Below are 22,966 nucleotides of genomic sequence, written 5' to 3' on the forward strand. Positions count from 1 at the left end.
TTATGTACTGCTTCCATCATTAAGAAAATGCACAGGAAATGTAACCCATTAGATTTACAGAAAAATGACAAGAAAAAACAAACACTTAGGTTTAGGTATGAGAAAACCTCAGTATGTTTTATTTATGCCATACTTTAACAATAATACTGTAGTTTGTACTGTAAATGAGGAGCTAAATAAATACATGAGTCACAGGTTTTCCATTTGAATAATATATTACTATTATATGTTGCTCTGTTGCAAATGTGTAAGATTAAGCGTTTACTGTAGTATAACGTACTTGGGTGAATCTCACAAAGCATGTCAAGAACATGCTTAGATCATTTTTCACCTTCAAAATATAAAAAAAAAGAATACAAAAATAATTATATTTTGCATAAAAAATATAGCTTATTTTTAGAACCATTAAGGCTCACTTTCTCCATTCTCATAACTGTAATGCATTCAGATGTTTTATTTTTAGTACAGTAATGAAAATCTTCCCATCTGACTTTTTTTTTTTTAAATAAAAACACAAAATAAAGGCATAAATTAAAGCCAGCACAACAAATACAACAATAATTTTTGCATTACTGTAATGAGAATGATGATTTGCACTATGAAATGTTGGAATTGTGGTTTAGTAATAACACTACCATAAAAATTACATTACAATGCGATAAACCCTAAAGGTCCTAAAAAGGCTTGATTTTCTTTATGCAAAATATAATTTCTTATTTTCATTCTCAGAGCTTCCAGCTGACACAGAGAAAATAATGGGTAATTCTAACTCAGAATAATAGTCTGTACAAAAGAGCTGGTGATGTCTGAGAAACCTGTATTTTTTATCTTTACAACTGAATTTCAGAACTTTAGTATTAGTTCCTTCATGAAAACACCTCATTTGTAATGAGTGTCGTAGTTTCAGTGCAAGCAAAGAAAAGTTGCATATCAGTGCTTGCTGGTAGCATAACCATATTATTTAATTAATTAATTAATTATAATTATCTTTACACAAGGTCATCACACCTATAAATTAAGTTTTAATACTGTTATCGTCAATCATGTATTGAATTGATCAGGTATTTGATTAGCTATTCTACACAGACTTTTGCTCTTCAGAATGATCTACACTCTGGTCCGTGTGTCCTATAGCAGACTGAACAAGGGCAGTACGAGCCCTCTGGTCGCATGCAGCACGGCTGCTGGGAGAGCAGATAAATACAGCGCTGTAACATCCACAAAAAGAAGCTGCACAGCACCGAGCAGCAACATCCCGAGCATGTATCCCAGAAACAGCAGACTGTGCCAGTTGCCATTACTCAGTGCCTTTGGGCCGTCAGGGTGCAAAACACACAGGAACCCTAATAAGAGGGTACGTGTCACTGTCAGAGTGTAGTAAAGGTCAAAGGTTGAGGTATTGCTTCGCTCCGTTTGGGCGACTTTAGCTAGCCAGGCAAGAGACATGCTGTGGAGGACCAAGCTGAGAGGAGAGTAGACATACTCCAGCGGCTCCATCGCATGCAGTCCATCACATGCTGGAAAGAGAAAAATGCGATTAAAAATGGAATTACTGTTTTTACAATTGCTAGGGCCCATTTCTCAATACTTGCGTCATTCTTCAAAACTCTTCACACAATGAGCACAACACCAATCTATGTGGGCTAAACTGTGGATCATTTACAGTCATGGCAAAACTATTGGCTGTGAAATGTTTGGCAAAGTTTGCTACTTCAGTATATGTAGATTATTTTTTACATGTTTCTATGGTATACCGGAAAACAATGATAAGATTTTAATACGTTTTAAAAGGCTTTTATTGGAAAAACACAGTCAATATTTACAGTGTTGGCCCTTCTTCTTCATAACCTCTCCAATTCACTCTGACAAGCTGGATATCAGCTTCTGGGCCAAATCCTGGCTGATGGCGATCCATTATTGCCTTACTAGTGCTCAGAGTTGATCACAATTTGTGGGCTTCTGCTTGTCCACTTGCCTTTTGAGGACTGACTACAGGTTCTCTAAGGGATTAAGATCTGGGCAGTTGCCTGGCCACAGATCCAAAATTTCAGTGTAATGATCTCCGAGCCACTTTATTATAACTCTTGCCTTGTTACATGGTGCTCCATCATGCTAGAAAATACACGGATCATAACTAAATTGCTTATGAGTCGTTGGGAGAAGTTGCTCTTATAGGATGTTTTGATGTCATTCTTTATTCTTGGCTGTGTTTTTGGGTATAATTGTAAGAAAGCCCTCTCCCTTGGATGAAAAGCACCCCTACACATGGATGGTTTCAGGATGCTTCACTGTTGGCACGACACAGGACTCATGATAGCGTTCACCTTCCCTTCCGCAATCGATTTTCCAGATGTTCCAAACAGTCAGAAGGGGGCTTCAGCAGAGAAAATAACTTTGCACCAGTCTTCTGTTGTCCAATCCTTGTACTTCCTGTAGAATTCCAGTCTGTCTTTGATGCTTTTCTTGGAGACAAGTGGTTTCTGTGCTGCCCTTCTTGACACCAGGCCATTGTCCAATAGTCTTCACCTCAATGTGTGTGCAGATGTACTTACACCCACCTGCTGCCAAAACTGAGCAAGCTCTGCACTGGTGATGGCACAATTCCGTAGCTGACTCCTCAGGAGGAGATGGTCCTGACATTTGCTGGAGACTCTGGGACATCCTGAAGCCTTCTCACTGCAGTTAAACCTTTCTCCCAAAGTTCTTGATGATCTGGTAAATGGTTCTTTCAGGTGCAATTTTCTTTGCAGCAATTTCCTTACATTTGAGGCCAAAGCGATGATGCCTGCACATCTTACTTTGGAGGTAACCAACACAATGATTGGAAGCGCTTCTTCTCTCTTTTTATAGCAATCAATCTGCTCTTATAATTCAATAAGAATGATAGAGTAATTTCACCTGACTAGTACCTATTCACACTTCCCCATGTGCTGATGATACGATTAGTGAAACGATGTTAGCTGGTCATTTTTGTGCCAGGGCCAAAAGACAGTAAAATTAGATTTTTTTGTGATAAAGGTAATTTTTGGCCAATGAAGCTTTTTGCAATTATTTAAAATAATGCACAATAATCTAGAAACAATGTAAATCAGTACCACAACAACTAAAGCAGCAAACATTTGTGCAACACAAAATTTATGTCACTGCCAAAACTTTTGGCCATGACTGTATCATTGCTTTGGCAGTTGGCACAAAATAAATTCAATGACTACATCTTTCAAATTACATGAATTATTTTCTCACTCAGACACAACCACCGCCAAAACTATGTACCTACAAAACAGTTTGCAAAACTGAATAAGATAGCAATTTGCTACATTTCTACAGTAACACCATATTAAAATATTTTCCAAATCTAAAAAAACAAACAATTAAAACAATTAGGTGTTAAGGTGTTATGGCAAATAATCAAATTATAAGCAACAGCACAGATAAATGCAGTAGAACTAAGATACAAATTAAATAAACAGTGCTTTTCAGGTAGGTTTTTCAGGTAGGTCTAGCTAGTAGTATTAGGATGCTGTCAATTTAAGACCTAATGCATGGATCCATTATACTGATAGTAAACGTGAGTAATAAATTGAGCTCCCTTTTGTGTCTTCTTACGCTTGAATATTTAAATTAGCAAGGCTTAAACTTTCGTTACGATGCAGCAAAGGCCCGTCGAGTGGCCCGAGCTTCGTTCACGTTTATTGACATCATGTTCTCACAACTTCGCATTGTTAGAATTCATAGAAAGTTTATTGGTCAACTGGCGATTGACACCCTTTCATATACTCCTTAACGCCGATTTTTACTCACATTGAGCGCTTGGCGAGTGTTAATTTTAGGCCCTGGGCACAGAGGAATGATATTGTTGGAGCCACTTTCTCAATGTTTTTTTCCATCTGATGAATGAAACAAACATTGACAGCCAATTAGAATCCAATGGACTTTAAAGAACTCAAGCATTTAAAAGGGCAGATAACATAACTGCAGCATGTTCTTATAAACAAAACGTTATCTTGTGTTGGTGTGGATGCTAATATAGTTTCCATTACAGTTACTATATCTTTATAGTTTTCATTTTTGGAGTGAATGAGTCTTTAGTCTTTCCATTATACAAAAGGCTTAGGAATAATTTTGTATTGTAATGTAAACATGAACCATGTAACATATATTGTGTTTTGGATGTAAAAAATTACTGCTGTGCCAAGCTAAAAGTTGGTTAGGAGAGCTGTGTGAAGAGTTTTGAAAAAAGAAAAAAAAAAAAGAAAAAAAAAGAGAAATGTGTCCTAGTGAAATGTCCCATTTCTCTTGGCAGATTTTTGAAGTCATCATACCTGTGATGCTGACAGAGGCGAAGGTGAGAACTGTTAGAAGGCTTGAGACATGGATGGAGCCTGGCATATTCAGTGCAAACAGGTGACCCAAGCTCACACTGACCATTGGGAGGAAGCGAGCGATTAGAGGGTACAGGCCAGAGTGGGAAAAAGCTTCAGCCCATACGGCTAGAACACACTGGATGCTCCCGCAAACTGCCGGCACAAACAAACGCTCAGCCAGCCTCAGTGAAAAAGGTTTCAGGTGGATCAGACCCACACCATGCAAAGCTAGCAGCGCCAGGAGATTCAGAAATACCTGGAGGGAACAAAGCAGAATTAAAAGGAAGTTCAATGCAGCTACACATCAGAGATTAAACCATGATACACAGTGCCATAAATGCCCGGAGAGTCATATATTGCAAACTTTTCATTGTGTACCTTAAAAAAAAAAAAAAAAAGATATTTAAAGAGGAAATGGTAAACATAACAGATAACAATGTTACATGGAAAGCAGTAGCAACTGCTGTATCAAACTATTTTAAAAAAACATTTTTAAAAAAAAATGTATTATTATTATTATACATGCAGTTTTATGACAACATTTAATATACTGAATATTTGTTGTGGTTTAAACACTTTTTTTAAATTCATTTTACACACCACAAGACTAAAAATGGTGAATTAACTTTGAATTAACTGTGCTGTAACTTTGACCAGTTACAGCACAAAAATTTACACTTTCTGTTACATATACACTAAAAAATGCTGGGTTAAAAAAATAGACAAACCCAGCAATAGGGTTGTTTTGACCCAGCGGTTGGGTTAAATGTTTGCAGTTCTATTTAACTCAACCAAAATAGGTTGGAAATTAAAAATCATACACATAATTACTAGAGGCAACAGTAATATTCAAAATGTGAACATTTATTAATGAGCAACTTAATAAATGTCTATTATTTAATTATTTATTAAACGTTTTAATAAATGTTAATTTCCAACCTAAGTGAGCAATATAGTAATATTACAACAATAGTTGAGTTAAATAAAACTACCCAGCAGGTTGGGCAAACATTTAACCCAACCGCTGGGTTTGTCCATTTTTAACCCAACTTGCGTTATTTTTAACCCATCATTTTTTAGAGCGTACAGTACAGTGGGGTCCAAAAGTCTGACATTACATAGCAAAGCTAGGATTCAAAATCTAATTTAAACCTGAAAATAAACATGGTTTTAAGATTTTTTTTGGTTTGGGGGTTTCTCCAAAACATGTTGGCCACAATTATTGGCACCCTTTTATTCAATATTTTTTGCAACCTCCTTTTGCCAAGATAACAGCTCTTAGTCTTCATCTATAATGCCTGATGAGTTTAGAGAACACCTGATAAGAGAATCCATTCCTTCATACAGATTCTCTACAGATCCTTCAGATTCCCAGCTCCATGTTGGTGCTTCTTCTCTTTAGTTCACTCCACTCATTTTCTTTAGGGTTCAGGTCAGGGGACTGGGACGACCATGGCAAAAGCTTCATTTTGTGATCAGTGACACATTTTTGTGTTGGTTTTGATGTTTGTTTTGGATCATTGTTCTGATGGATGATCCAACCACGGCCCATTATAGGATTTCTAGCAGAAGCGGTCAGGTTTGATTTTTTATCTGTTGGTATTTGATAGAATCCATGATACCATGTCTCTGAACAAGATGTCCAGGATCTCCAGTAGAAAAATAGGCCCACAACATTAAAGATCCAGCAGTATATTAAACCGTGGGCATGGGGTACTTTTTATCCCTGTGTGCACCAAACCCATCTGGTGGGTTTGTTGCCAAAAAGCTCTTTTTTGTGTTTCATCTGACCATAAGAGCCGGTCCCGTTTGAAGTTCCAGTCTCGTCTGACAATTGAATATGCTGGAGATTGTTTCTGGATGAGAGCAGAGGATTTTTCTTGAAACCCTCCCGAACAACTTGTGGGGATGTAGGTGCTGTTTGATCATTTTTTTTAGGCTTTCTGAGACTCAAGATTCAACTGATCTCTGCAGTTCTCCAGCTGTGATCCTCAGAGAGTCTTTGGCCACTCAAACTCTCCTCCTCACTGTGCATTAGGACGATATAGACACATGTCCTCTTCCAGTCAGATTTGTAACATCTTTAGTTGATTGGAACTTCTTAATTATTGCCCTGATAGTGGAAATGGGGATTTTCAATGCTTTTTCTTACAGCCACTTTCTATTTTGTGAAGCTCAACAATCTTTTGCTGCACATCAGTACTATATTCTTTGGTTTTACCCATTGTGATGAATGATTACAGGAATTTGGCCTTTGTGTTTCCTCATGTTTATATACTCTTGTGGAACAGGAAGTCATGGCTGGACAATTTCATGTTCATGATCACCCTGGTGCACTAAAAAATGTAAATATGAATGGGAATATACTTCAGAGATATTTTACTCATAAAAAATTCTTGGGGTGCCAATAACTGTGGCCACCGTGTTTTGGAGAAAAACATTTATTTCACAATGTGATTTTCTCCCCCACTTTCAATTCTTTTCTTTCAAAGAAAGGTTAGATTTTAGATGGGACAGCTCCTCCTTTGTAATTTAATAGCCTGGGAGAGGAGTTGGAAATGGCCGTGAAGTGACACTGATAAGTCACATGATAATGACAACATGACAAACGCAGTAAGTCCGGAATACATTCAAATGACATACATTCAGTCTATATAGAACATACTTTTTCCTTGGCTGCAAAGTAATTACCTATTCAAAAGAAGTACCTACTCAAGAGAGTATATGATTTTGGACACAGCTGTGGAGTTCATGCAAAAGAGGGACAAACCAATTGTTAAGACATTCTGATTTTAAAATACATTTTTTTAAATGCAGTGTTTCACTCAAAGTGTGATGCTGATTTAATTTGTTACAAAAGGAATACTACATTATAAAAATGCAAAAATGCAAGCATTTTTCACTAGTAGTCTCAGACTCTGAACCCACTGTAGAAACAAATTTATAACCTAAAATCTTCCACCTGTCAATTGCCGACATCCCGCCTGCATCTTAAATATATAGCGAGCCATAATATGTATACACATTACACACAAACACTAAAAGGACTCCACCAGTTTATAGCACTAGTCCAATGATCACATGTAACACACCTAATGATTCATCTGAGAGCTGCCCAGTCTTGTGCTTTATACCCTACAGATAATAAATGTGCACATTCAGGTATATTTCAGGCACATTTCTCATGACTTTAAATAATAACGGTCCATTTAACATAATCCTGGTTTACCAGTCGTTTTTTTTTTTTTAATTATTTTAGAGCTCCCCTTTAATATTCATTGTGTAAAACAGCAGCTTAGACATAATGCAAAATGTCTTAGTGAGTAAATAAATTTTTAGTATCATTTTAAGCTTTGCATAAAAATTTAGTCTATTCAATTCACTCAGGCTCTTCAAAACTGGCCTTTCTGGAGAACTTTCTGCACTGACCCCAAATGAATGACTAGGAAGCCTGCAAAATCATCTGATCTCAACTTACGTAAGGCAACTTTAAAATATGCATGCTCAAGATCATATAACAGATGTAGAAATAAAGATGAACTGATAAAGATTTAGCTGGGTGAGCAAAGTACCTGTATAAATGCAAGTGGCACCGCATAAGGATAGTGATACTGGGGAATGAAGATCCTGCTTACAAAACTGTGTAGATTATCCGCCAGAGCGTACATAATCACAGCCACCAGGGCAGCGATGCACAGCAGGAGTGGCACCAGGGGTTTACACACCTCATACACACAAGCTCTGAGAGCATGCGGCGTATGCATCTGCCACCATGCCGAACTGAAAAACACATGAACAGACAGTAAAATGAATATGGTTTAATATTATACTTGCACTTAATAATATCACATTTTGATGAAGTAATTTAATAGTATAATTTCACAAGCATTAATGAAAAAGATGTTACTTTATGGCCACTACTAATGCATTTATGTATTTATGCAGCACATTAAGAGGCAAGTATTCACAGTCACGAATTTTGTGCTCATTAAAGCTTTTAGTCACAAATAAATTTGATCTCACCATCTGGACACCAGATTTTGCCAGGGGTCCATACTGGTGGTCCACCCACCCCGGGACCGGTGGAGTGGAATACAGTTTTTGATTTTGACCCCTTTACAGCATTAGGGGTTGGAGGATGGACGTAAAACTACCTGTACACAAACACAAGACAAGTCACCCCAAAAAATAAAAATAAATAATAATAAGATATGTATATATATATATATATATATATATATATATATATATATATATATATATAATTATTACCATCATTATTAGAAACAAAAGTCTAAAGTCTAGTCTACAGATTTTAGAAAGATTATTATAAATAAGCCAAAAGAATAGGCTACCAAAGAAGACTATTACTTTTGCCAATATAATCACTTAAGCAATTTACTCAAAAAACATAACCATATGTCATGTTTTGTCCAGTAATATGTCATTTTAAAACGTTTATCTTTTTTTATTGTAACCCCTTTTTATTATGCAATCTACATACTGTACTTAAAAGACATAAATTAAATTAATCAAAATAAAATATAAATAAAATGAAAATAAATTCAAAATAAAATATAAATAAAATAAAAATAAATTATCTAAACAAACAAAATTTAAAAAAATAAAATAAAATTAATTAAACAGAAAAGATTATTCACGTTAAGATAGACCAACTCACATCGCTTAATGAGAACTTGTTATTCCGTCATATATTTCCACCACGGATGGATTGAAACCTGTTTAGTCTCTGTCACGAACCGAGCACGAGTGGACTTTGAGCTGTTGTCACTCTGAGAGTTAAAAATACGAACAATTTGAACAAACTTCCCTCAATGTGAGCTTTTCATTCCTCCGTTTGACTTGGGCCGTTAAAATAAGTGTTTTATCCTGGATTTCCTTCTTACCGTTGGCCACCTCTCGTTTGACTCTATTATAATGACAGACTCCGGGAAGGGTAGAGGGCACGCGGAGTTAATGATTGAATACGTCACTTCGCAGCGTGAAAGAGCATCGGGTAGCTCGGTAAATAAGTAGCTTTATGACGCCGACCCAGTGATGTTGTTGTGTGGTAGGTAGGCCTACACTTGTCACAAATATTTAACCCAGCAGGTGACTAAAAATGTATGCGTTTTATGTGTAGTACAATTTGTTGTGTAGTGAGAATATACATATAAAATGCTCTGGAACCTCATAGTTTGATAGTTTTTCTCATGCTGTTCTATTTACTTATGGCGATTGCCTCATTTCTTTATTGGACATAGATATGGTTATAAATATAAAACAAACAAAATAAGGGAACATTTGTTATTTGACTTAGGACTTACTATCTAAATATTTTAGCAAGGAGCTAATAGTGACTCACCACAACCAGTCTATATTGGGTAGAATAAAAAGTACAGATCATTTTAAGTTATGCTTGAAATTTAATATGACAGTGTAAATAAAACATCCATATAGTCCATGATAAATCACTAATAACATGACAAACACTTCTGTCTGAATATGTATGTGCTCACAATCAGGTATTTTTTTGTTGGCTAGCAGCTGGATCCACAGAATAAATGGAGAAATGTACTGAGGGCAAACAAGCACATTATATCCATGACAGGTGGGTGAGAATCCTAGAACAGACAGTCAATGCAATATCACCATGACAACCCAGCACTTATTAATCAGGTCAAGTATTAGTAAGAACATAACGATATGGTGACATCATAGTACTGTTGAATGTCAGTGATGGGTCAATGAATTAAAGGACATTCCCTTAAGTCATTATTTACTAACCCTCATGTCATTCCAAATATTCTTTAAATAATCCCCCACAGAAGATGTACAGTATTTGGGCTGTATGAAAGAGTATTTTAGTAGCTAGCATATATATCGGTATGGTATAATTAAGATTTTTTTAAAAATGTTTTTAAAAGAAGCCTCTTATGCTCACCAATTAGGCTGCATTCATTTGATCAAAATACAGTAAAAGCAGTAATATTGTAAAATATATAAATAATAAATATAAAAACTGAGGAACTGTTTTCTATTTTAATATACAGTACTATGCTGGCTTTCTTAAACTTGGCTCTCTTAAACCTAAATGGAACGGAAAAGGACTGGAAGGCCAAGAAAACTTTCAAAATCTGATGAGAAGTTTCTCAAAAGTTTCATTTTTAAGAAAATGGAAGAAGTCTAGGAGGTCACACTAAATACTGATTTTTGATTAAAGAAACAGTTTCGTTCAGAATTTTTTTTGAGAAAAAAAAAGTAATTTATTGGTAAAGTTGAATTTTCAGCATCATTACTCCAGTCTTCAGTGTCACATGATCCTTCATTTTAATATGCTGATTTGGTGCTAAATTATTATCAACTATTATTGGTGCTCAAATATTAATGATGGTCCTTATTATTATCAATGTTAAAAAACTGTTTTCACTGCTTAATATTTTTGTGGAAATGGTGATATAGTCTTTGATAGCATATTTGAAATAGAAAAATTAGTAATACATTTGTTACTGTTTTTATTAATCTTTGTTAATGTTATAAAATAACAGTTGTTAATTGTTTGTTAATGTTAGTTCACAGTGCATTGGCTAATGTAACAAATACAACTTTTGATTTTAATAATGTATTTGTAAACTAAGATTAATAAATGCTGTAGAAGTGTTGTTTATTGTTAGTTCATGTTAACTAAAGTAGTTAACTAATGTTAACTATTAAAAACTTAAGTTTTTTAAATCATACTTATCTGACCGTTATCAGTTTGTAGTAGTAAACGAAGAGATGTCATATCGATCACAAGTTCAATATGGAGTACCGCAAGGCTCAGTACTAGGACCGTTGCTGTTCACTCTGTACATGCTACCCTTGGGAGATATCATTAGGAAGCATGGCGTTAGTTTTCACTGTTACGCTGATGATACTCAGCTCTATATTTCTTCGCGCCCTGACGAAACTTACCAATTCACAAAATTAACGGAATGCATAGCTGACATAAATTGGATGACCAGTAATTTCCTACTACTAAATTCAGAAAAAACAGAGATTCTAATTTTTGGACCAAAAACTTCTTCACGTAATAACCTAGAATGCTGTCTAACACTTGATGGCTGCTCTGTTAACTGCTCTGTCAGTTAGGAACCTGGGTGTGCTCTTTGATACCAATCTTTCATTTGAAGGCCATGTTTCTAGCATCTGTAAAACCGCATTCTTCCATCTTAAAAATATATCTAAACTACGACATATGCTCTCAATGACAAATGCAGAACAGTTAGTTCATGCGTTCATGACCTCAAGGCTAGATTACTGTAATGCTCTACTGGGTGGTTGTTCTGCTCACCTGTTAAACAAACTACAGCTCGTACAAAATGCAGCAGCTAGAGTTCTTACTAGAACTAGGAAGTATGACCATATTAGCCCAGTTCTGTCAACACTGCATGGCTTCCTGTTAAACATCGTATAGATTTTAAAATCTTGCTAATTACTTACAAAGCACTAAATGGTTTAGCTCCCTAGTACCTGAGCGAGCTCTTAATGCATTATAGTCCTTCACGTCTATTGCGATCTCAGAATTCAGGCCAGCTGATAATACCTAGAATATCAAAATCAACTGCAGGCGGTAGATCCTTCTCCTATTTGGCACCTAAGCTTTGGAACAATCTTCTAGCATTGTTCGGGAAGCAGACACACTCTGTCAGTTTAAATCTAGACTAAAAACGCATCTCTTTAACCTGGCATACACATAACACATTATCAATTTATTTTTTCAAATCCGTTAAAGGATTATTAGGCTGCATAAATTAGGTCAGCCGGAACGGGGAACACTTCCTATAACACCAGATGTACTCATTACATCAGAAGAAGAATGGCATCTACGCTAATATTAGTCTTTCTGTTTATCCCGAGGTTTACCGTAGTCAACCGGATCCAGGCCGTATCCAGGTGAGATTGAGGACCTACGCCTTGACACGACCACAACGCACCCCTGAAGTGTCAGCAGAGATTGAGTCAACTAGATCATCCATTGTGAAGGCCTCATCGACATGACAGCCAGTGGCACAGTTCCTCAACAAACCGTCCATACCGGCGTGATGAATACGATGGATTGAACTGGATTGAACTGGAATAAATACTTTGAATGTTGTGATCCTATCGGGCTTATAATAGCTACCTGAATCGTAACAAAGCACTGTTTGCCAGAGGAGAACTGGCCCCCCGACTAAGCCTGGTTTCTCCCAAGGTTTTTTTCTCCATTTTAACACCTATTTGCCACCTGTTTGCCACCTGATGTCACCTGTTGGAGTTTGGGTTCCTTGCCGCTGTCGCCTTTGGCTTGCTTAGTTGGGGACACTTGACATTTGATATTCAACAGTGCTTTGCATCTGCCTACATTGACAGCATTTTCTTTAAGAGCTGCTGTGCAGCCAAAATTATATACCATTTATCACTGTAAAGCTGCTTTGACACAATCTGCATTGTAAAAAGCGCTATATAAATAAAGGTGACTTGAAAGGTGACTTGTTTCCGAAATCTTTTGTAACATTATAAATGTCTTTATTGTCACTTTAGATCAATTGAATGCTTCCTTTTTTCAATCTTACTCATCCCAAACTTTTGACTGTTTGTGTATCACAGATGGTTTCAACAAAAATATTGAGGAACAAAAACTGTTTTCAACATTGATAATCATAATAAATGTTTCTTGAGCACCAAATCAGCATATTAGAATGATTTCTGAAAGATCAAGTGCACACTGAAGACTAAGGGCTGCTGAATTCAAATATATTAAAATAGAAAACAATTCTTTAAAATTGTATTAATATTTTACAATATTACTGTTTTTACTGTATTGTATTTCATTAAACCTCTTTCAAAAAAACTAAAAATAAAATACAAAAAATAACAGGATAAAGGCTTGGATTGATGAGTGTACATGAGTAAATAAACAACAGTATTTTAAACAATATGCAACACTCCTCTGAAGAATCATGTGACGCTGGAGGCTGCTGAAATTTCAGCTTTGACATCACAAGAATAAATGAATAGAAGACAGTTCTTTAGTTCATTTTTTTTTTATTCAATATTTCACAATATTTTGACTGTATTTTTAAAAATGCTGCCTAATTGGTGAGCATAAGAGACTATTATTTCACTCTCATTCACAAGTGTGTGACACTCTGACCTGTCATGGCCAGCTCACCCCTGCTTATGTAGAGCACTTCACTGTACTGCATTACCCTGGCAACACACTAAAATAAGGACCTGACAAGGAGGGAGGGAGAGAGTAGAATGGAAAGAAAAAAGAAAAAAAGTAGTTGTTTTTTTCCACAGTGACATGCAGAGAACGATTTAACAACCACAAGGATGTAAAATTCTACTTCCATTCCTGTTCTTTGTGGTAGATTTTGGATGTATCGGAGCAGAGAAATGCTGTAGCTTGCTTGTGTATTTTGCCTGGTGTTTGGTTTGAGTGTGTGTATCAGGATGGTTGTATTCTCTCTCTTACCTTTTGGCCCATAGAAGAGAGAGAGAGAGAGAGAGCTTCGGTCCCGAATGACTCCCATCCAAAACCATGGGCATTGTGGTGTCCAGGTGAGTACTGCTGATAACATTATTCGAAATTATTCACTTTTTTTTTTTACTCTCTGATATTAATATTTGTTCAAAAAATGTCACCAAAGCAGACATTGATAAAGAATTGTGAAAATATCTCAAAATAAATTCAAACTTTACCTTATGTGGCTCTAGAGTGCATCACTTGTCCTCTGGTGGTTGATAGGATCTGTGTGAAACTGCTGATTACATTAGCAAGAATATACAGAATATGCATCAATTGCAACAATTCTTTCCCCTCCCCCCTCTCCCTCTCCTCACAGAGCTGATAAATGTCGTTTGGTTCGCTCCACTGGTTTGCGGGGCTCTCTGCAGGTTCAGAACAGCGCCTCCTGTAGGGAGATGAATGGAACACTCAAACTCTCTCAAATTAACGTCTTTGATTCATCTCAGAACAACGCTGAAGGTACATCAACTTAACTAAGAATAAGCATAACTAAAGAAAGCACAGCTTGTGTGTATCAACTACAACTAAAAGATTAGTTAAAGTATCAGTAATAATTTTCTAAAATACACGCACATGCTCACACACACACATTGGGTTTCTATTTTTCATGTGGACATTCCATAGACATGATGATTGTAATGATGGGTCGGCAGAGCGGGGATCCATTTGCAAGCTTTATTAAGAACAGTATTTACACAGGTAGACAGGGGCAAAGGTGGGGGGGGGGGGGGGGGGGGGTGGGGGGGGGTGTGGGGGGGTGTGTGTGTGTGTGTGTGTGGGTGTGTGGGGGTGTGTGTGGGGGGGTGTGTGTGTGTGTGGGTGTGTGTGTGGGGGTGTGTGTGTGGGTGTGTGTGTGTGTCTTAAATAGTCCAGGTAATGATCTGCAGGTGTGTGTGGCAATTGGTGATTGGTGCATGTGATTGGAAGGGAGGATTATGGGAAGTGGAGTCCAGGAACTGACAGGAACAGACAGTGATCGTGACAATGATGTTTATACTGTACAAACTGTTTATTCTCTAACACTAAACCTACCCATCACAGAAAACAACTACAGATTTTCAAAAAGCATCACTTAATGTGATTTATAAGCATTTTTCCTCATGGGGACCAAAAAATGTTGGACCAAAAATCATTGGTTCACCCGAATGATTCGATCAAAACGTGGATTCATTCAGGAATTAAACACTGCCCTCTCGATTTCAACCGAGGAGGGCGTGTGTGTGTGTGGTTCAAGTATACCGTGTCCCCTATCGGGCTTATAATAGCTACCTGAATCGTAACAAAGCACTGTTTGCCAGAGGAGAACTGGCCCCCCGACTAAGTCTGGTTTCTCCCAAGGTTTTTTTCTCCATTTTAACACCTATTTGCCACCTGTTTGCCACCTGATGTCACCTGTTGGAGTTTGGGTTCCTTGGTAAGCATAACTAAAGAAAGCACAGCTTGTGTGTATCAACTACAACTAAAAGATTAGTTAAAGTATCAGTAATAATTTTCTAAAATACACGCACATGCTCACACACACACATTGGGTTTCTATTTTTTATGTGGACATTCCATAGACATGATGATGTTTATACTGTACAAACTGTTTATTCTCTAACCCTAAACCTACCCATCACAGAAAACAACTACAGATTTTCAAAAAGCATCACTTAATGTGATTTATAAGCATTTTTCCTCATGGGGACCAAAAAATGTTGGACCAAAAATCATTGGTTCACCCGAATGATTCGATCAAAACGTGGATTCATTCAGGAATTAAACACTGCCGTCTCGATTTCAACCGAGGAGGGTGTGTGTGTGTGTGGTTCAAGTATACCATGTCCCCACAAAGATGGGGACCTTGATTCAATGATTCAATGGCCCATTCATGAAGAGAACCATTTACTTAATTCCTATATGAATCAGCCGTTTGAATAAAGAATGAATGAATGAATAAATTAATGAATGAATGAATTACTCATTTAGGCATTTACTGCCACCTACTGGCAGTTTTGGTTTCTTATTTAAACGGTTAGTTCACCCAAAAATAAAAATTATGTCATTAATTACTTACCCTCATGTTGTTACAAACCCATAAGACCTTCGATCATCTTCGGATCACAAATTAAGATATTTTTTATGAAATCCGAGAGGTATCTGACTCGTCCATAGACAGCAATTTAACCACCACTTTCAAGGTCCAGAAAGGTACTAAAGACATTGTTAAAATAGTCAACGTGACTACAGTGGTTCGACCTTCATGTTATCAAGCACCGAGAATACTTTTTGTGAAGTATATGAGTAAAAACAAAATAAAAATAGTGACTTTATTTAACAATTTGAACTGTTGTCATACGGTGTTGACATAGTGAACTCAGTGCAGCACTTCTGTGTTTACGTCCGAACGCCGGCTCAGTATTTCGCCGACGCTGTTCATGTGAGCAGCATGTTGCATACGTGTGATGCTGACACAGGAGTTGGCCAATAATGAACCTCAAAAATGAAACTCTTGAGAAACTTCTCATCAGATTTTGAAAGTTTTTTTGGCCTTCCAGTCCTTTTCTGTTTCATTTAGGTTTTAGAACCTGGAAGTGATGAACGTAAACAGCGTAAGAGAATGACACAGAAGAGAGAATTTTGTCAAATATACAGTATCTCACAGAAGTGAGTACACCCCTCACATTTTTGTAAAAATTTTATTATATCTTTTCATGTGACAACACTGAAGAAATGACACTTTGCTACAATGTAAAGTAGTGAGTGTACAGCTTGTATAACAGTGTAAATTTGCTGTCCCCTCAAAATAACTCAACACACAACCATTAATGTCTAAACCGCTGGCCACAAAAGTGAGTACACCCCTAAGTAAAAATGTCCAAATTGGGCCCAATTAGCCATTTTCTCTCCCTGGTGTCATGTGACTCGTTACAAGGTCTCAGGTGTGAATGGGGAGCAGGTGTGTTAAATTTGGTGTTATCGCTCTCACTCTCTCATACTGGTCACTGGAAGTTCAACATGGCACCTCATGGCAAAGAACTCTCTGAGGATCTGAAAAAAAGAATTGTTGGTCTACATAAAGATGGCGTAGGCTATAAGAAGATTGCCAAGACCCTGAAACTTAGCTGCAGCACGGTGGCCAAGACCCTACAGCGGTTTAACAGGACAGGTTCCACTCAGAACAGGCCTCACCATGGTCGACCAAAGAAGTTGAGTGCATGTGCTCAGCTTCATATCCAGAGGTTGTGTTTGGGAAATAGGCATATGAGTGCTGCCAGCATTGCTGCATAGGTTGAAGGGGTGGGGGGATTAGCATGTCAGTGCTCAGACCATACGTCGCACACTGCATCAAATTGGTCTGCATGGCTGTCGTCCCAGAAGGAAGCCTCTTCTAAAGATGATGCACAAGAAAGCCCGCAAACAGTTTGCTGAAGACAAGCAGACTAAGGACATGGATTACTGGAACCGTGTCCTGTGGTCTGATGAGACCAAGATAAACTCATTTGGTTCAGATGGTGTCAAGCGTGTGTGGCGGCAACCAGGTGAGGAGTACAAAGACAAGTGTGTCTTGCCTACAGTCAAGCATGGTGGTGGGAGTGTCATGGTCTGGGGCTGCATGAGTGCTGCCGGCACTGGGAAGCTACAGTTCATTGAGGGAACCATGAATGCCAACATGTACTGTGACATACTGAAGGGGAGCATGATCCCCTCCCTTCGGAGACTGGGCCGCAGGGCAGTATTCCAACATGATAACGACCCCAAACACACCTCCAAGATGACCACTGCCTTGCTAAAGAAGCTGAGGGTACCTAAACCCTATTGAGCATCTGTGGGGCATCCTCAAACGGAAGGTGGAGGAGCGCAAGGTCTCTAACATCCACCAGCTCCGTGATGTCGTCATGGAGGAGTGGAAGAGGACTCCAGTGGCAACCTGTGAAGCTCTGGTGAACTCCATGCCCAAGAGGGTTATGGCAGTGCTGGAAAATAATGGTGGCCACACAAAATATTGATACTTTGGGGCCAATTTGGATATTTTCACTTAGGGGTATACTCACTTTTGTGGCCAGTGGTTTAGACATTAATGGCTGTGTGTTGAGTTATTTTGAGGGGACAGCAAATTTACACTGTTATACAAGATGTACACTCACTACTTTACATTGTAGCAAAGTGTCATTTCTTCAGTGTTGTCACATGAAAAGATATAATAAAATATTTACAAAGATGTGAGGGGTGTACTGACTTCTGTGCGATACTGTATATATATATACTGTGTGTATAAATTATATATATATATATATATATATATATATATATATGTATATACTGTGTGTATAAATATGTATATATACAGTGGGTACGGAAAGTATTCAGACCCCCTTAAATTTTTCACTCTTTGTTATATTGCAGCCATTTGCTAAAATCATTTAAGTTCATTTTTTTCCTCATTAATGTACACACAGCACCCCATATTGACAGAAAAACACAGAATTGTTGACATTTTTGCAGATTTATTAAAAAAGAAAAACTGAAATATCACATGGTCCTAAGTATTCAGACTCTTTGCTGTGACACTCAAATATTTAACTCAGGTGCTGTCCATTTCTTCTGATCATCCTTGAGATGGTTCTACACCTTCATTTGAGTCCAGCTGTGTTTGATTATACTGATTGGTCTTGATTAGGAAAGCCACACACCTGTCTATACAAGACCTTACAGCTCACAGTGCATGTCAGAGCAAATGAGAATCATGAGGTCAAAGGAACTGCCTGAAGAGCTCAGAGACAGAATTGTGGCAAGGCACAGATCTAGCCAAGGTTACAAAAACATTTCTGCTGCACTTAAGGTTCCTAAGAGCACAGTGGCCTCCATAATCCTTAAATGGAAGACATTTGGGACAACCAGAACCCTTCCTAGAGCTGGCCGTCCTGCCAAACTGAGCTAAAGGGGGAGAAGAGCCTTGGTGAGAGAGGTAAAGAACCCAAAGATCACTGTGGCTGAGCTCCAGAGATGCAGTCGGGAGATGGGAGAAAGTTGTAGAAAGTCAACCATCACTGCAGCCCTCCACCAGTCGGGGCTTTATGGCAGAGTGGCCCAACGGAAGCCTCTCCTGATGAGACCAAGATAGAACTTTTTGGCCTTAATTCTAAGCGGTATGTGTGGAGAAAATCAGGCACTGCTCATCACCTGTCCAATACAGTCCCAACAGTGAAGCATGGTGGTGGCAGCATCATGCTGTGGGGGTGTTTTTCAGCTGCAGGGACAGGACGACTGGTTGCAATCGAGAGAAAGATTGCGGCCAAGTACAGGGATATCCTGGACGAAAACCTTCTCCAGAGTGCTCAGGACCTCAGACTGGGCCGGTTTACCTTCCAACAAAACAATGACCCTAAGCACACAGCTAAAATAACGAAGGAGTGGCTTCACAACAACTCTGTGACTGTTCTTGAATGGCCCAGCCAGAGCCCTGACTTAAACCCAATTGAGCATCTCTGGAGAGACCTAAAAATGGCTGTCCACCAACGTTTATCATCCAACCTGACAGAACTGGAGAGGATCTGCAAGGAGGAATGGCAGAGGATCCCCAAATCCAGATGTGAAAAACTTGTTGCATCTTTCCCAAAAAGACTCATGGCTGTATTAGATCAAAAGGGTGCTTCTACTAAATACTGAGCAAAGGGTCTGAATACTTAGGACCATGTGATATTTCAGTTTTTCTTTTTTAATAAATCTGCAAAAATGTCAACAATTCTGTGTTTTTCTGTCAATATGGGGTGCTGTGTGTACATTAATGAGGGAAAAAAAATGAACTTAAATGATTTTAGCAAATGGCTGCAATATAACAAAGAGTGAAAAATTGAAGGGGGTCTGAATACTTTCCGTACCCACTGTATATATATATATATATATATATATATATATATATATATATATAAAACATTGACTAATTATTTGTTTTGTGTTTTTTTTTTTCTGTTTTTGTGCAAAAGAACTTCTGATTCCTGCACTTCCAGAAAAGGCAAATATAGAAAGAGGTTATGTGACCCCACAGCAGGTGTACAACCTCCTGAATGCTGAAGCGGGCCAACCTTCACTGCATGATCCCTATTATATACTTATACTGGACTGCCGCTCTGCAGAGAGGTAATAGATACACACACTCACATATATACATTCAGTGAAAGAACTGTGAGTCTTCTGTCTGAGGTCACAATAAGTTTAATGGTAACTAGCATGTGTATACATGTGCAGATATAAGCAGAGTCACCTGGTGACTGCCCGTGCCAGTGTGACGGTGATGCATCCAGAACTGGGCTGTTTGATAAGCTGTGTTCAGCTGCAGGAGTTCTCCATAATACTGCTATACGCTGAAGAAGGCCAAAGTCCAGGTAGAACATTCTCATAATGTGAATTAAATAAAACCTAATAAGACTGTCTCATTAAAATAATAATATAGCTAAATAATGCATTTGATAAATTATGTTATGTTATACATGTATACATTAATATGAAAGTATTGTTTACAAATATAATTTACAAATGGGTTATTATTAACATTATTAATATTAATAATAATAATATTTTTGTTATTATTAAAACATTTTAAAAATTCTACATTATAAATTATATTTATAAAGAATAATTTTACATTAATTGATATAACAACCTAATAATTGATAACATGTATTTTTTAGCTATATTATTATTATGATAATCAAGTAGTTTTATTAGGATTTTAAAATTAAGTTTTATTATTATTATTATTATTATTATTATTATTATATTAAAAATAACTTAAAATAATAATTAAAATAATAAAACAATTAACATTACATATTAATAATATTGTTATAATAAAAATAATAAAATAAAATATTATAATAAAAAATAATGAAAATATAAATGTATAAATATGGACATATATGGCTTTTTGTGCTCTAGTTGGGAGTCAGGAGGCGCACGCTGATTCTCCTACTCTCCAGCACTGTTTCTTCCAGCTGAGTGCTTTGGGAATGGACCCTGTAATCCTCCAGGGGGGCTATTCTGCTTTTCACTCTCTCTATCCCTTCCTGTGCACCCCTCGCATGGTCCTACTGGAGTCAGAGCGTCGCTCCCTCACCATCTATCCTTCTGAAGTCCTGGAGGGGGCGCTGTACCAGGGCTCTGCCTCACAGGCACATGACTACCGTATCATCAAAAACCTCCACATCACACATGTGGTCAATGCCACAGCCGAAATCTCTGATGCCTTCCCGAGTGTTTTACATTATCTTCGGCTACGGCTAAGTGATGACGCGCAGCAGGATCTCCGGCAGGCCCTTCCAGAAGCTTCTCGGTTCATCGCCAAGGCTTTGCGGGGGGCACCGGGGGCACCAGGCGGCCGGGTGTTGGTGCACTGCAGCCTCGGTCGGAGTCGTAGCTCGGTGCTGACGTTAGGATTCCTGATGGAGCATCGCCATTGGTCTCTGCTACATGCTTTTCGTTGGCTGAAGGAAAGACGAGCTTGTGCTGCCCCAAACGCTGGCTTTCTTCAGCAGCTCTCTGACTACGAGGAACTGCTGTTTGGCCAACGCCTCACCTTGCTGGATGACATCCGTCTCTGAGAGATACTTAAAGAAAATATAGTGACACCAGAAGAAGGAATCCTCTTCACTGACTTATATAGTTGGTTGTGTTAATGATCTTGATTAACAAGAATATCACAGACTCAAGAGAAGCTTTGCTATATGATGAATCAAACACAAACCTCTATTAATCTGACACAATTGGAAGTCTGTAAATGGCCTTATTGCAGACTAAGAAGGAAAAAAGGAGGAAAGAGAATGTATTAGGGAATATTAGTAAAGACATTCTATCATAAGCCAAAGATGAAAAATAACATTATACAAATGCTAATTTTTCATATTTTCTCCAAACTTGCAAGATAGACAACCAGATAGGATGATTAAAAAAACAGAAATTGGACAGAAAAACAAAGGAATTGTTTTTGATGTGATTTTACTCTTTAAATGGGTACAAAGCAAAGAATGCTAATTTCAAAATTTTTATTCAATTTTTTTTTTTTTTTTTTTTTTTTTTTATTATCTTTGCTTTCTATTTTTTCTTTTAGGGCATGGTGACCAGAGGGACTAAAGTTAACAAAATGTTTTTGTGTCTAGTTTAGGTTTCGTATAAAATAAATGTTTTGTTTTTCAGCTTTTTACAATATAGGAGAGAGATCTAGTATCCAAAAAAGGCAATAAAGTCAAGTTTGAATCAGTTAAATAAATACAAACTGCACAGAACATACACAGCTGCAGACTGCAGTTTTTGACCATTTTCTGCTCTTAATGATTTACACTGAGGGCTGGGATGAAGAAAAAAGTTTGGAATCAGTCTTGCAGGAGCAAACCATAATCATTTTAGTAGTATGAGTCAGATTTTTGGCTAGCGTTGAGAAGCAGGAGGATTGCAATAAATCATTACAAATAATTTATTAAAAACAATAGTAATAGAAAAGTAACATTCAAGGCAACTCTCAAAAGATTGTGCAGCATAAAAAAAATGTAATTGAGCATTTCATATAATACAGAAAATTTTCATTCAATTACTTTGAAATGCTCAATATTTTTACATCAACTATACAGAGTGCAATAAACTGTATTTATAACACAAATGCCTGCTGTTGTGTCTCTATTGTGTTACAGTTTCACAAACAAACAAATTCTTCAGACTATGTGAAAAACAGATGCCTCATTTATAGCCAAGTGTTAATTTGGAAAGCAAAGGTTGTGTTCAGAATTTAAACCAGCAAAACCTTAACCCGGAAAATCATAAGGTTATTATAAATCAAAATGAGAGGAAGCAACTGAGAAAGACAGGGGAAAGAGTGAGAAACTTCCACTTCTTTTTGCACAGTAAAAAAAATAAATAAATAAATATTATGCATATTTATTATGGATCTGAGCCATAAAATAAAAAGGGTAAATAAAAAGTAATCCATTAACTTGAAGTGAGAGCATTCAACCTTTAATGACACGTAATGGCATGAAAAGCACACGTTTATTACCATGAACTTAAAGAAGGGTGCATC

At 37.4% G+C, this 22,966-nt stretch overlaps 2 protein-coding genes and 2 long non-coding RNA genes across 4 annotated transcripts; 2 read left to right on the plus strand and 2 right to left on the minus strand.

Moving 5' to 3' along the window:
- Positions 1 to 85: 85 nt before the first annotated feature.
- On the minus strand, positions 86 to 9,311 carry si:ch211-248a14.8 (uncharacterized). Its single transcript, XM_051867758.1, has 5 exons — positions 9,046 to 9,311; positions 8,388 to 8,518; positions 7,937 to 8,144; positions 4,323 to 4,620; positions 86 to 1,517 (listed from the first exon to the last, which is right to left on the minus strand). The coding sequence occupies exons 2-5, from the start codon at positions 8,417 to 8,419 to the stop codon at positions 1,129 to 1,131; spliced, it is 927 nt and encodes a 308-aa protein (XP_051723718.1). The 5' UTR covers positions 8,420 to 8,518; positions 9,046 to 9,311; the 3' UTR covers positions 86 to 1,128.
- LOC127498437 (uncharacterized) lies at positions 9,286 to 12,874 on the plus strand. The gene is made up of 2 exons (XR_007925880.1): positions 9,286 to 9,435; positions 9,909 to 12,874. It is a non-coding gene; the product is annotated as an uncharacterized LOC127498437 (long non-coding RNA).
- On the minus strand, positions 12,203 to 14,627 carry LOC127498439 (uncharacterized). The gene is made up of 3 exons (XR_007925882.1): positions 14,491 to 14,627; positions 14,091 to 14,302; positions 12,203 to 13,956 (listed from the first exon to the last, which is right to left on the minus strand). It is a non-coding gene; the product is annotated as an uncharacterized LOC127498439 (long non-coding RNA).
- Positions 13,806 to 22,562, plus strand: LOC127498427 (probable rhodanese domain-containing dual specificity protein phosphatase). Its single transcript, XM_051867757.1, has 5 exons — positions 13,806 to 13,949; positions 14,234 to 14,376; positions 19,884 to 20,037; positions 20,146 to 20,282; positions 20,836 to 22,562. Exons 1-5 carry the CDS (start codon positions 13,930 to 13,932, stop codon positions 21,495 to 21,497), a joined length of 1,116 nt encoding a protein of 371 aa, XP_051723717.1. The 5' UTR covers positions 13,806 to 13,929; the 3' UTR covers positions 21,498 to 22,562.
- The last annotated feature ends 404 nt before the right edge of the window (positions 22,563 to 22,966 follow it).

This window comes from Ctenopharyngodon idella, chromosome 17, assembly GCF_019924925.1.
Source record: "Ctenopharyngodon idella isolate HZGC_01 chromosome 17, HZGC01, whole genome shotgun sequence".
Lineage (NCBI taxonomy): Eukaryota > Metazoa > Chordata > Actinopteri > Cypriniformes > Xenocyprididae > Ctenopharyngodon > Ctenopharyngodon idella.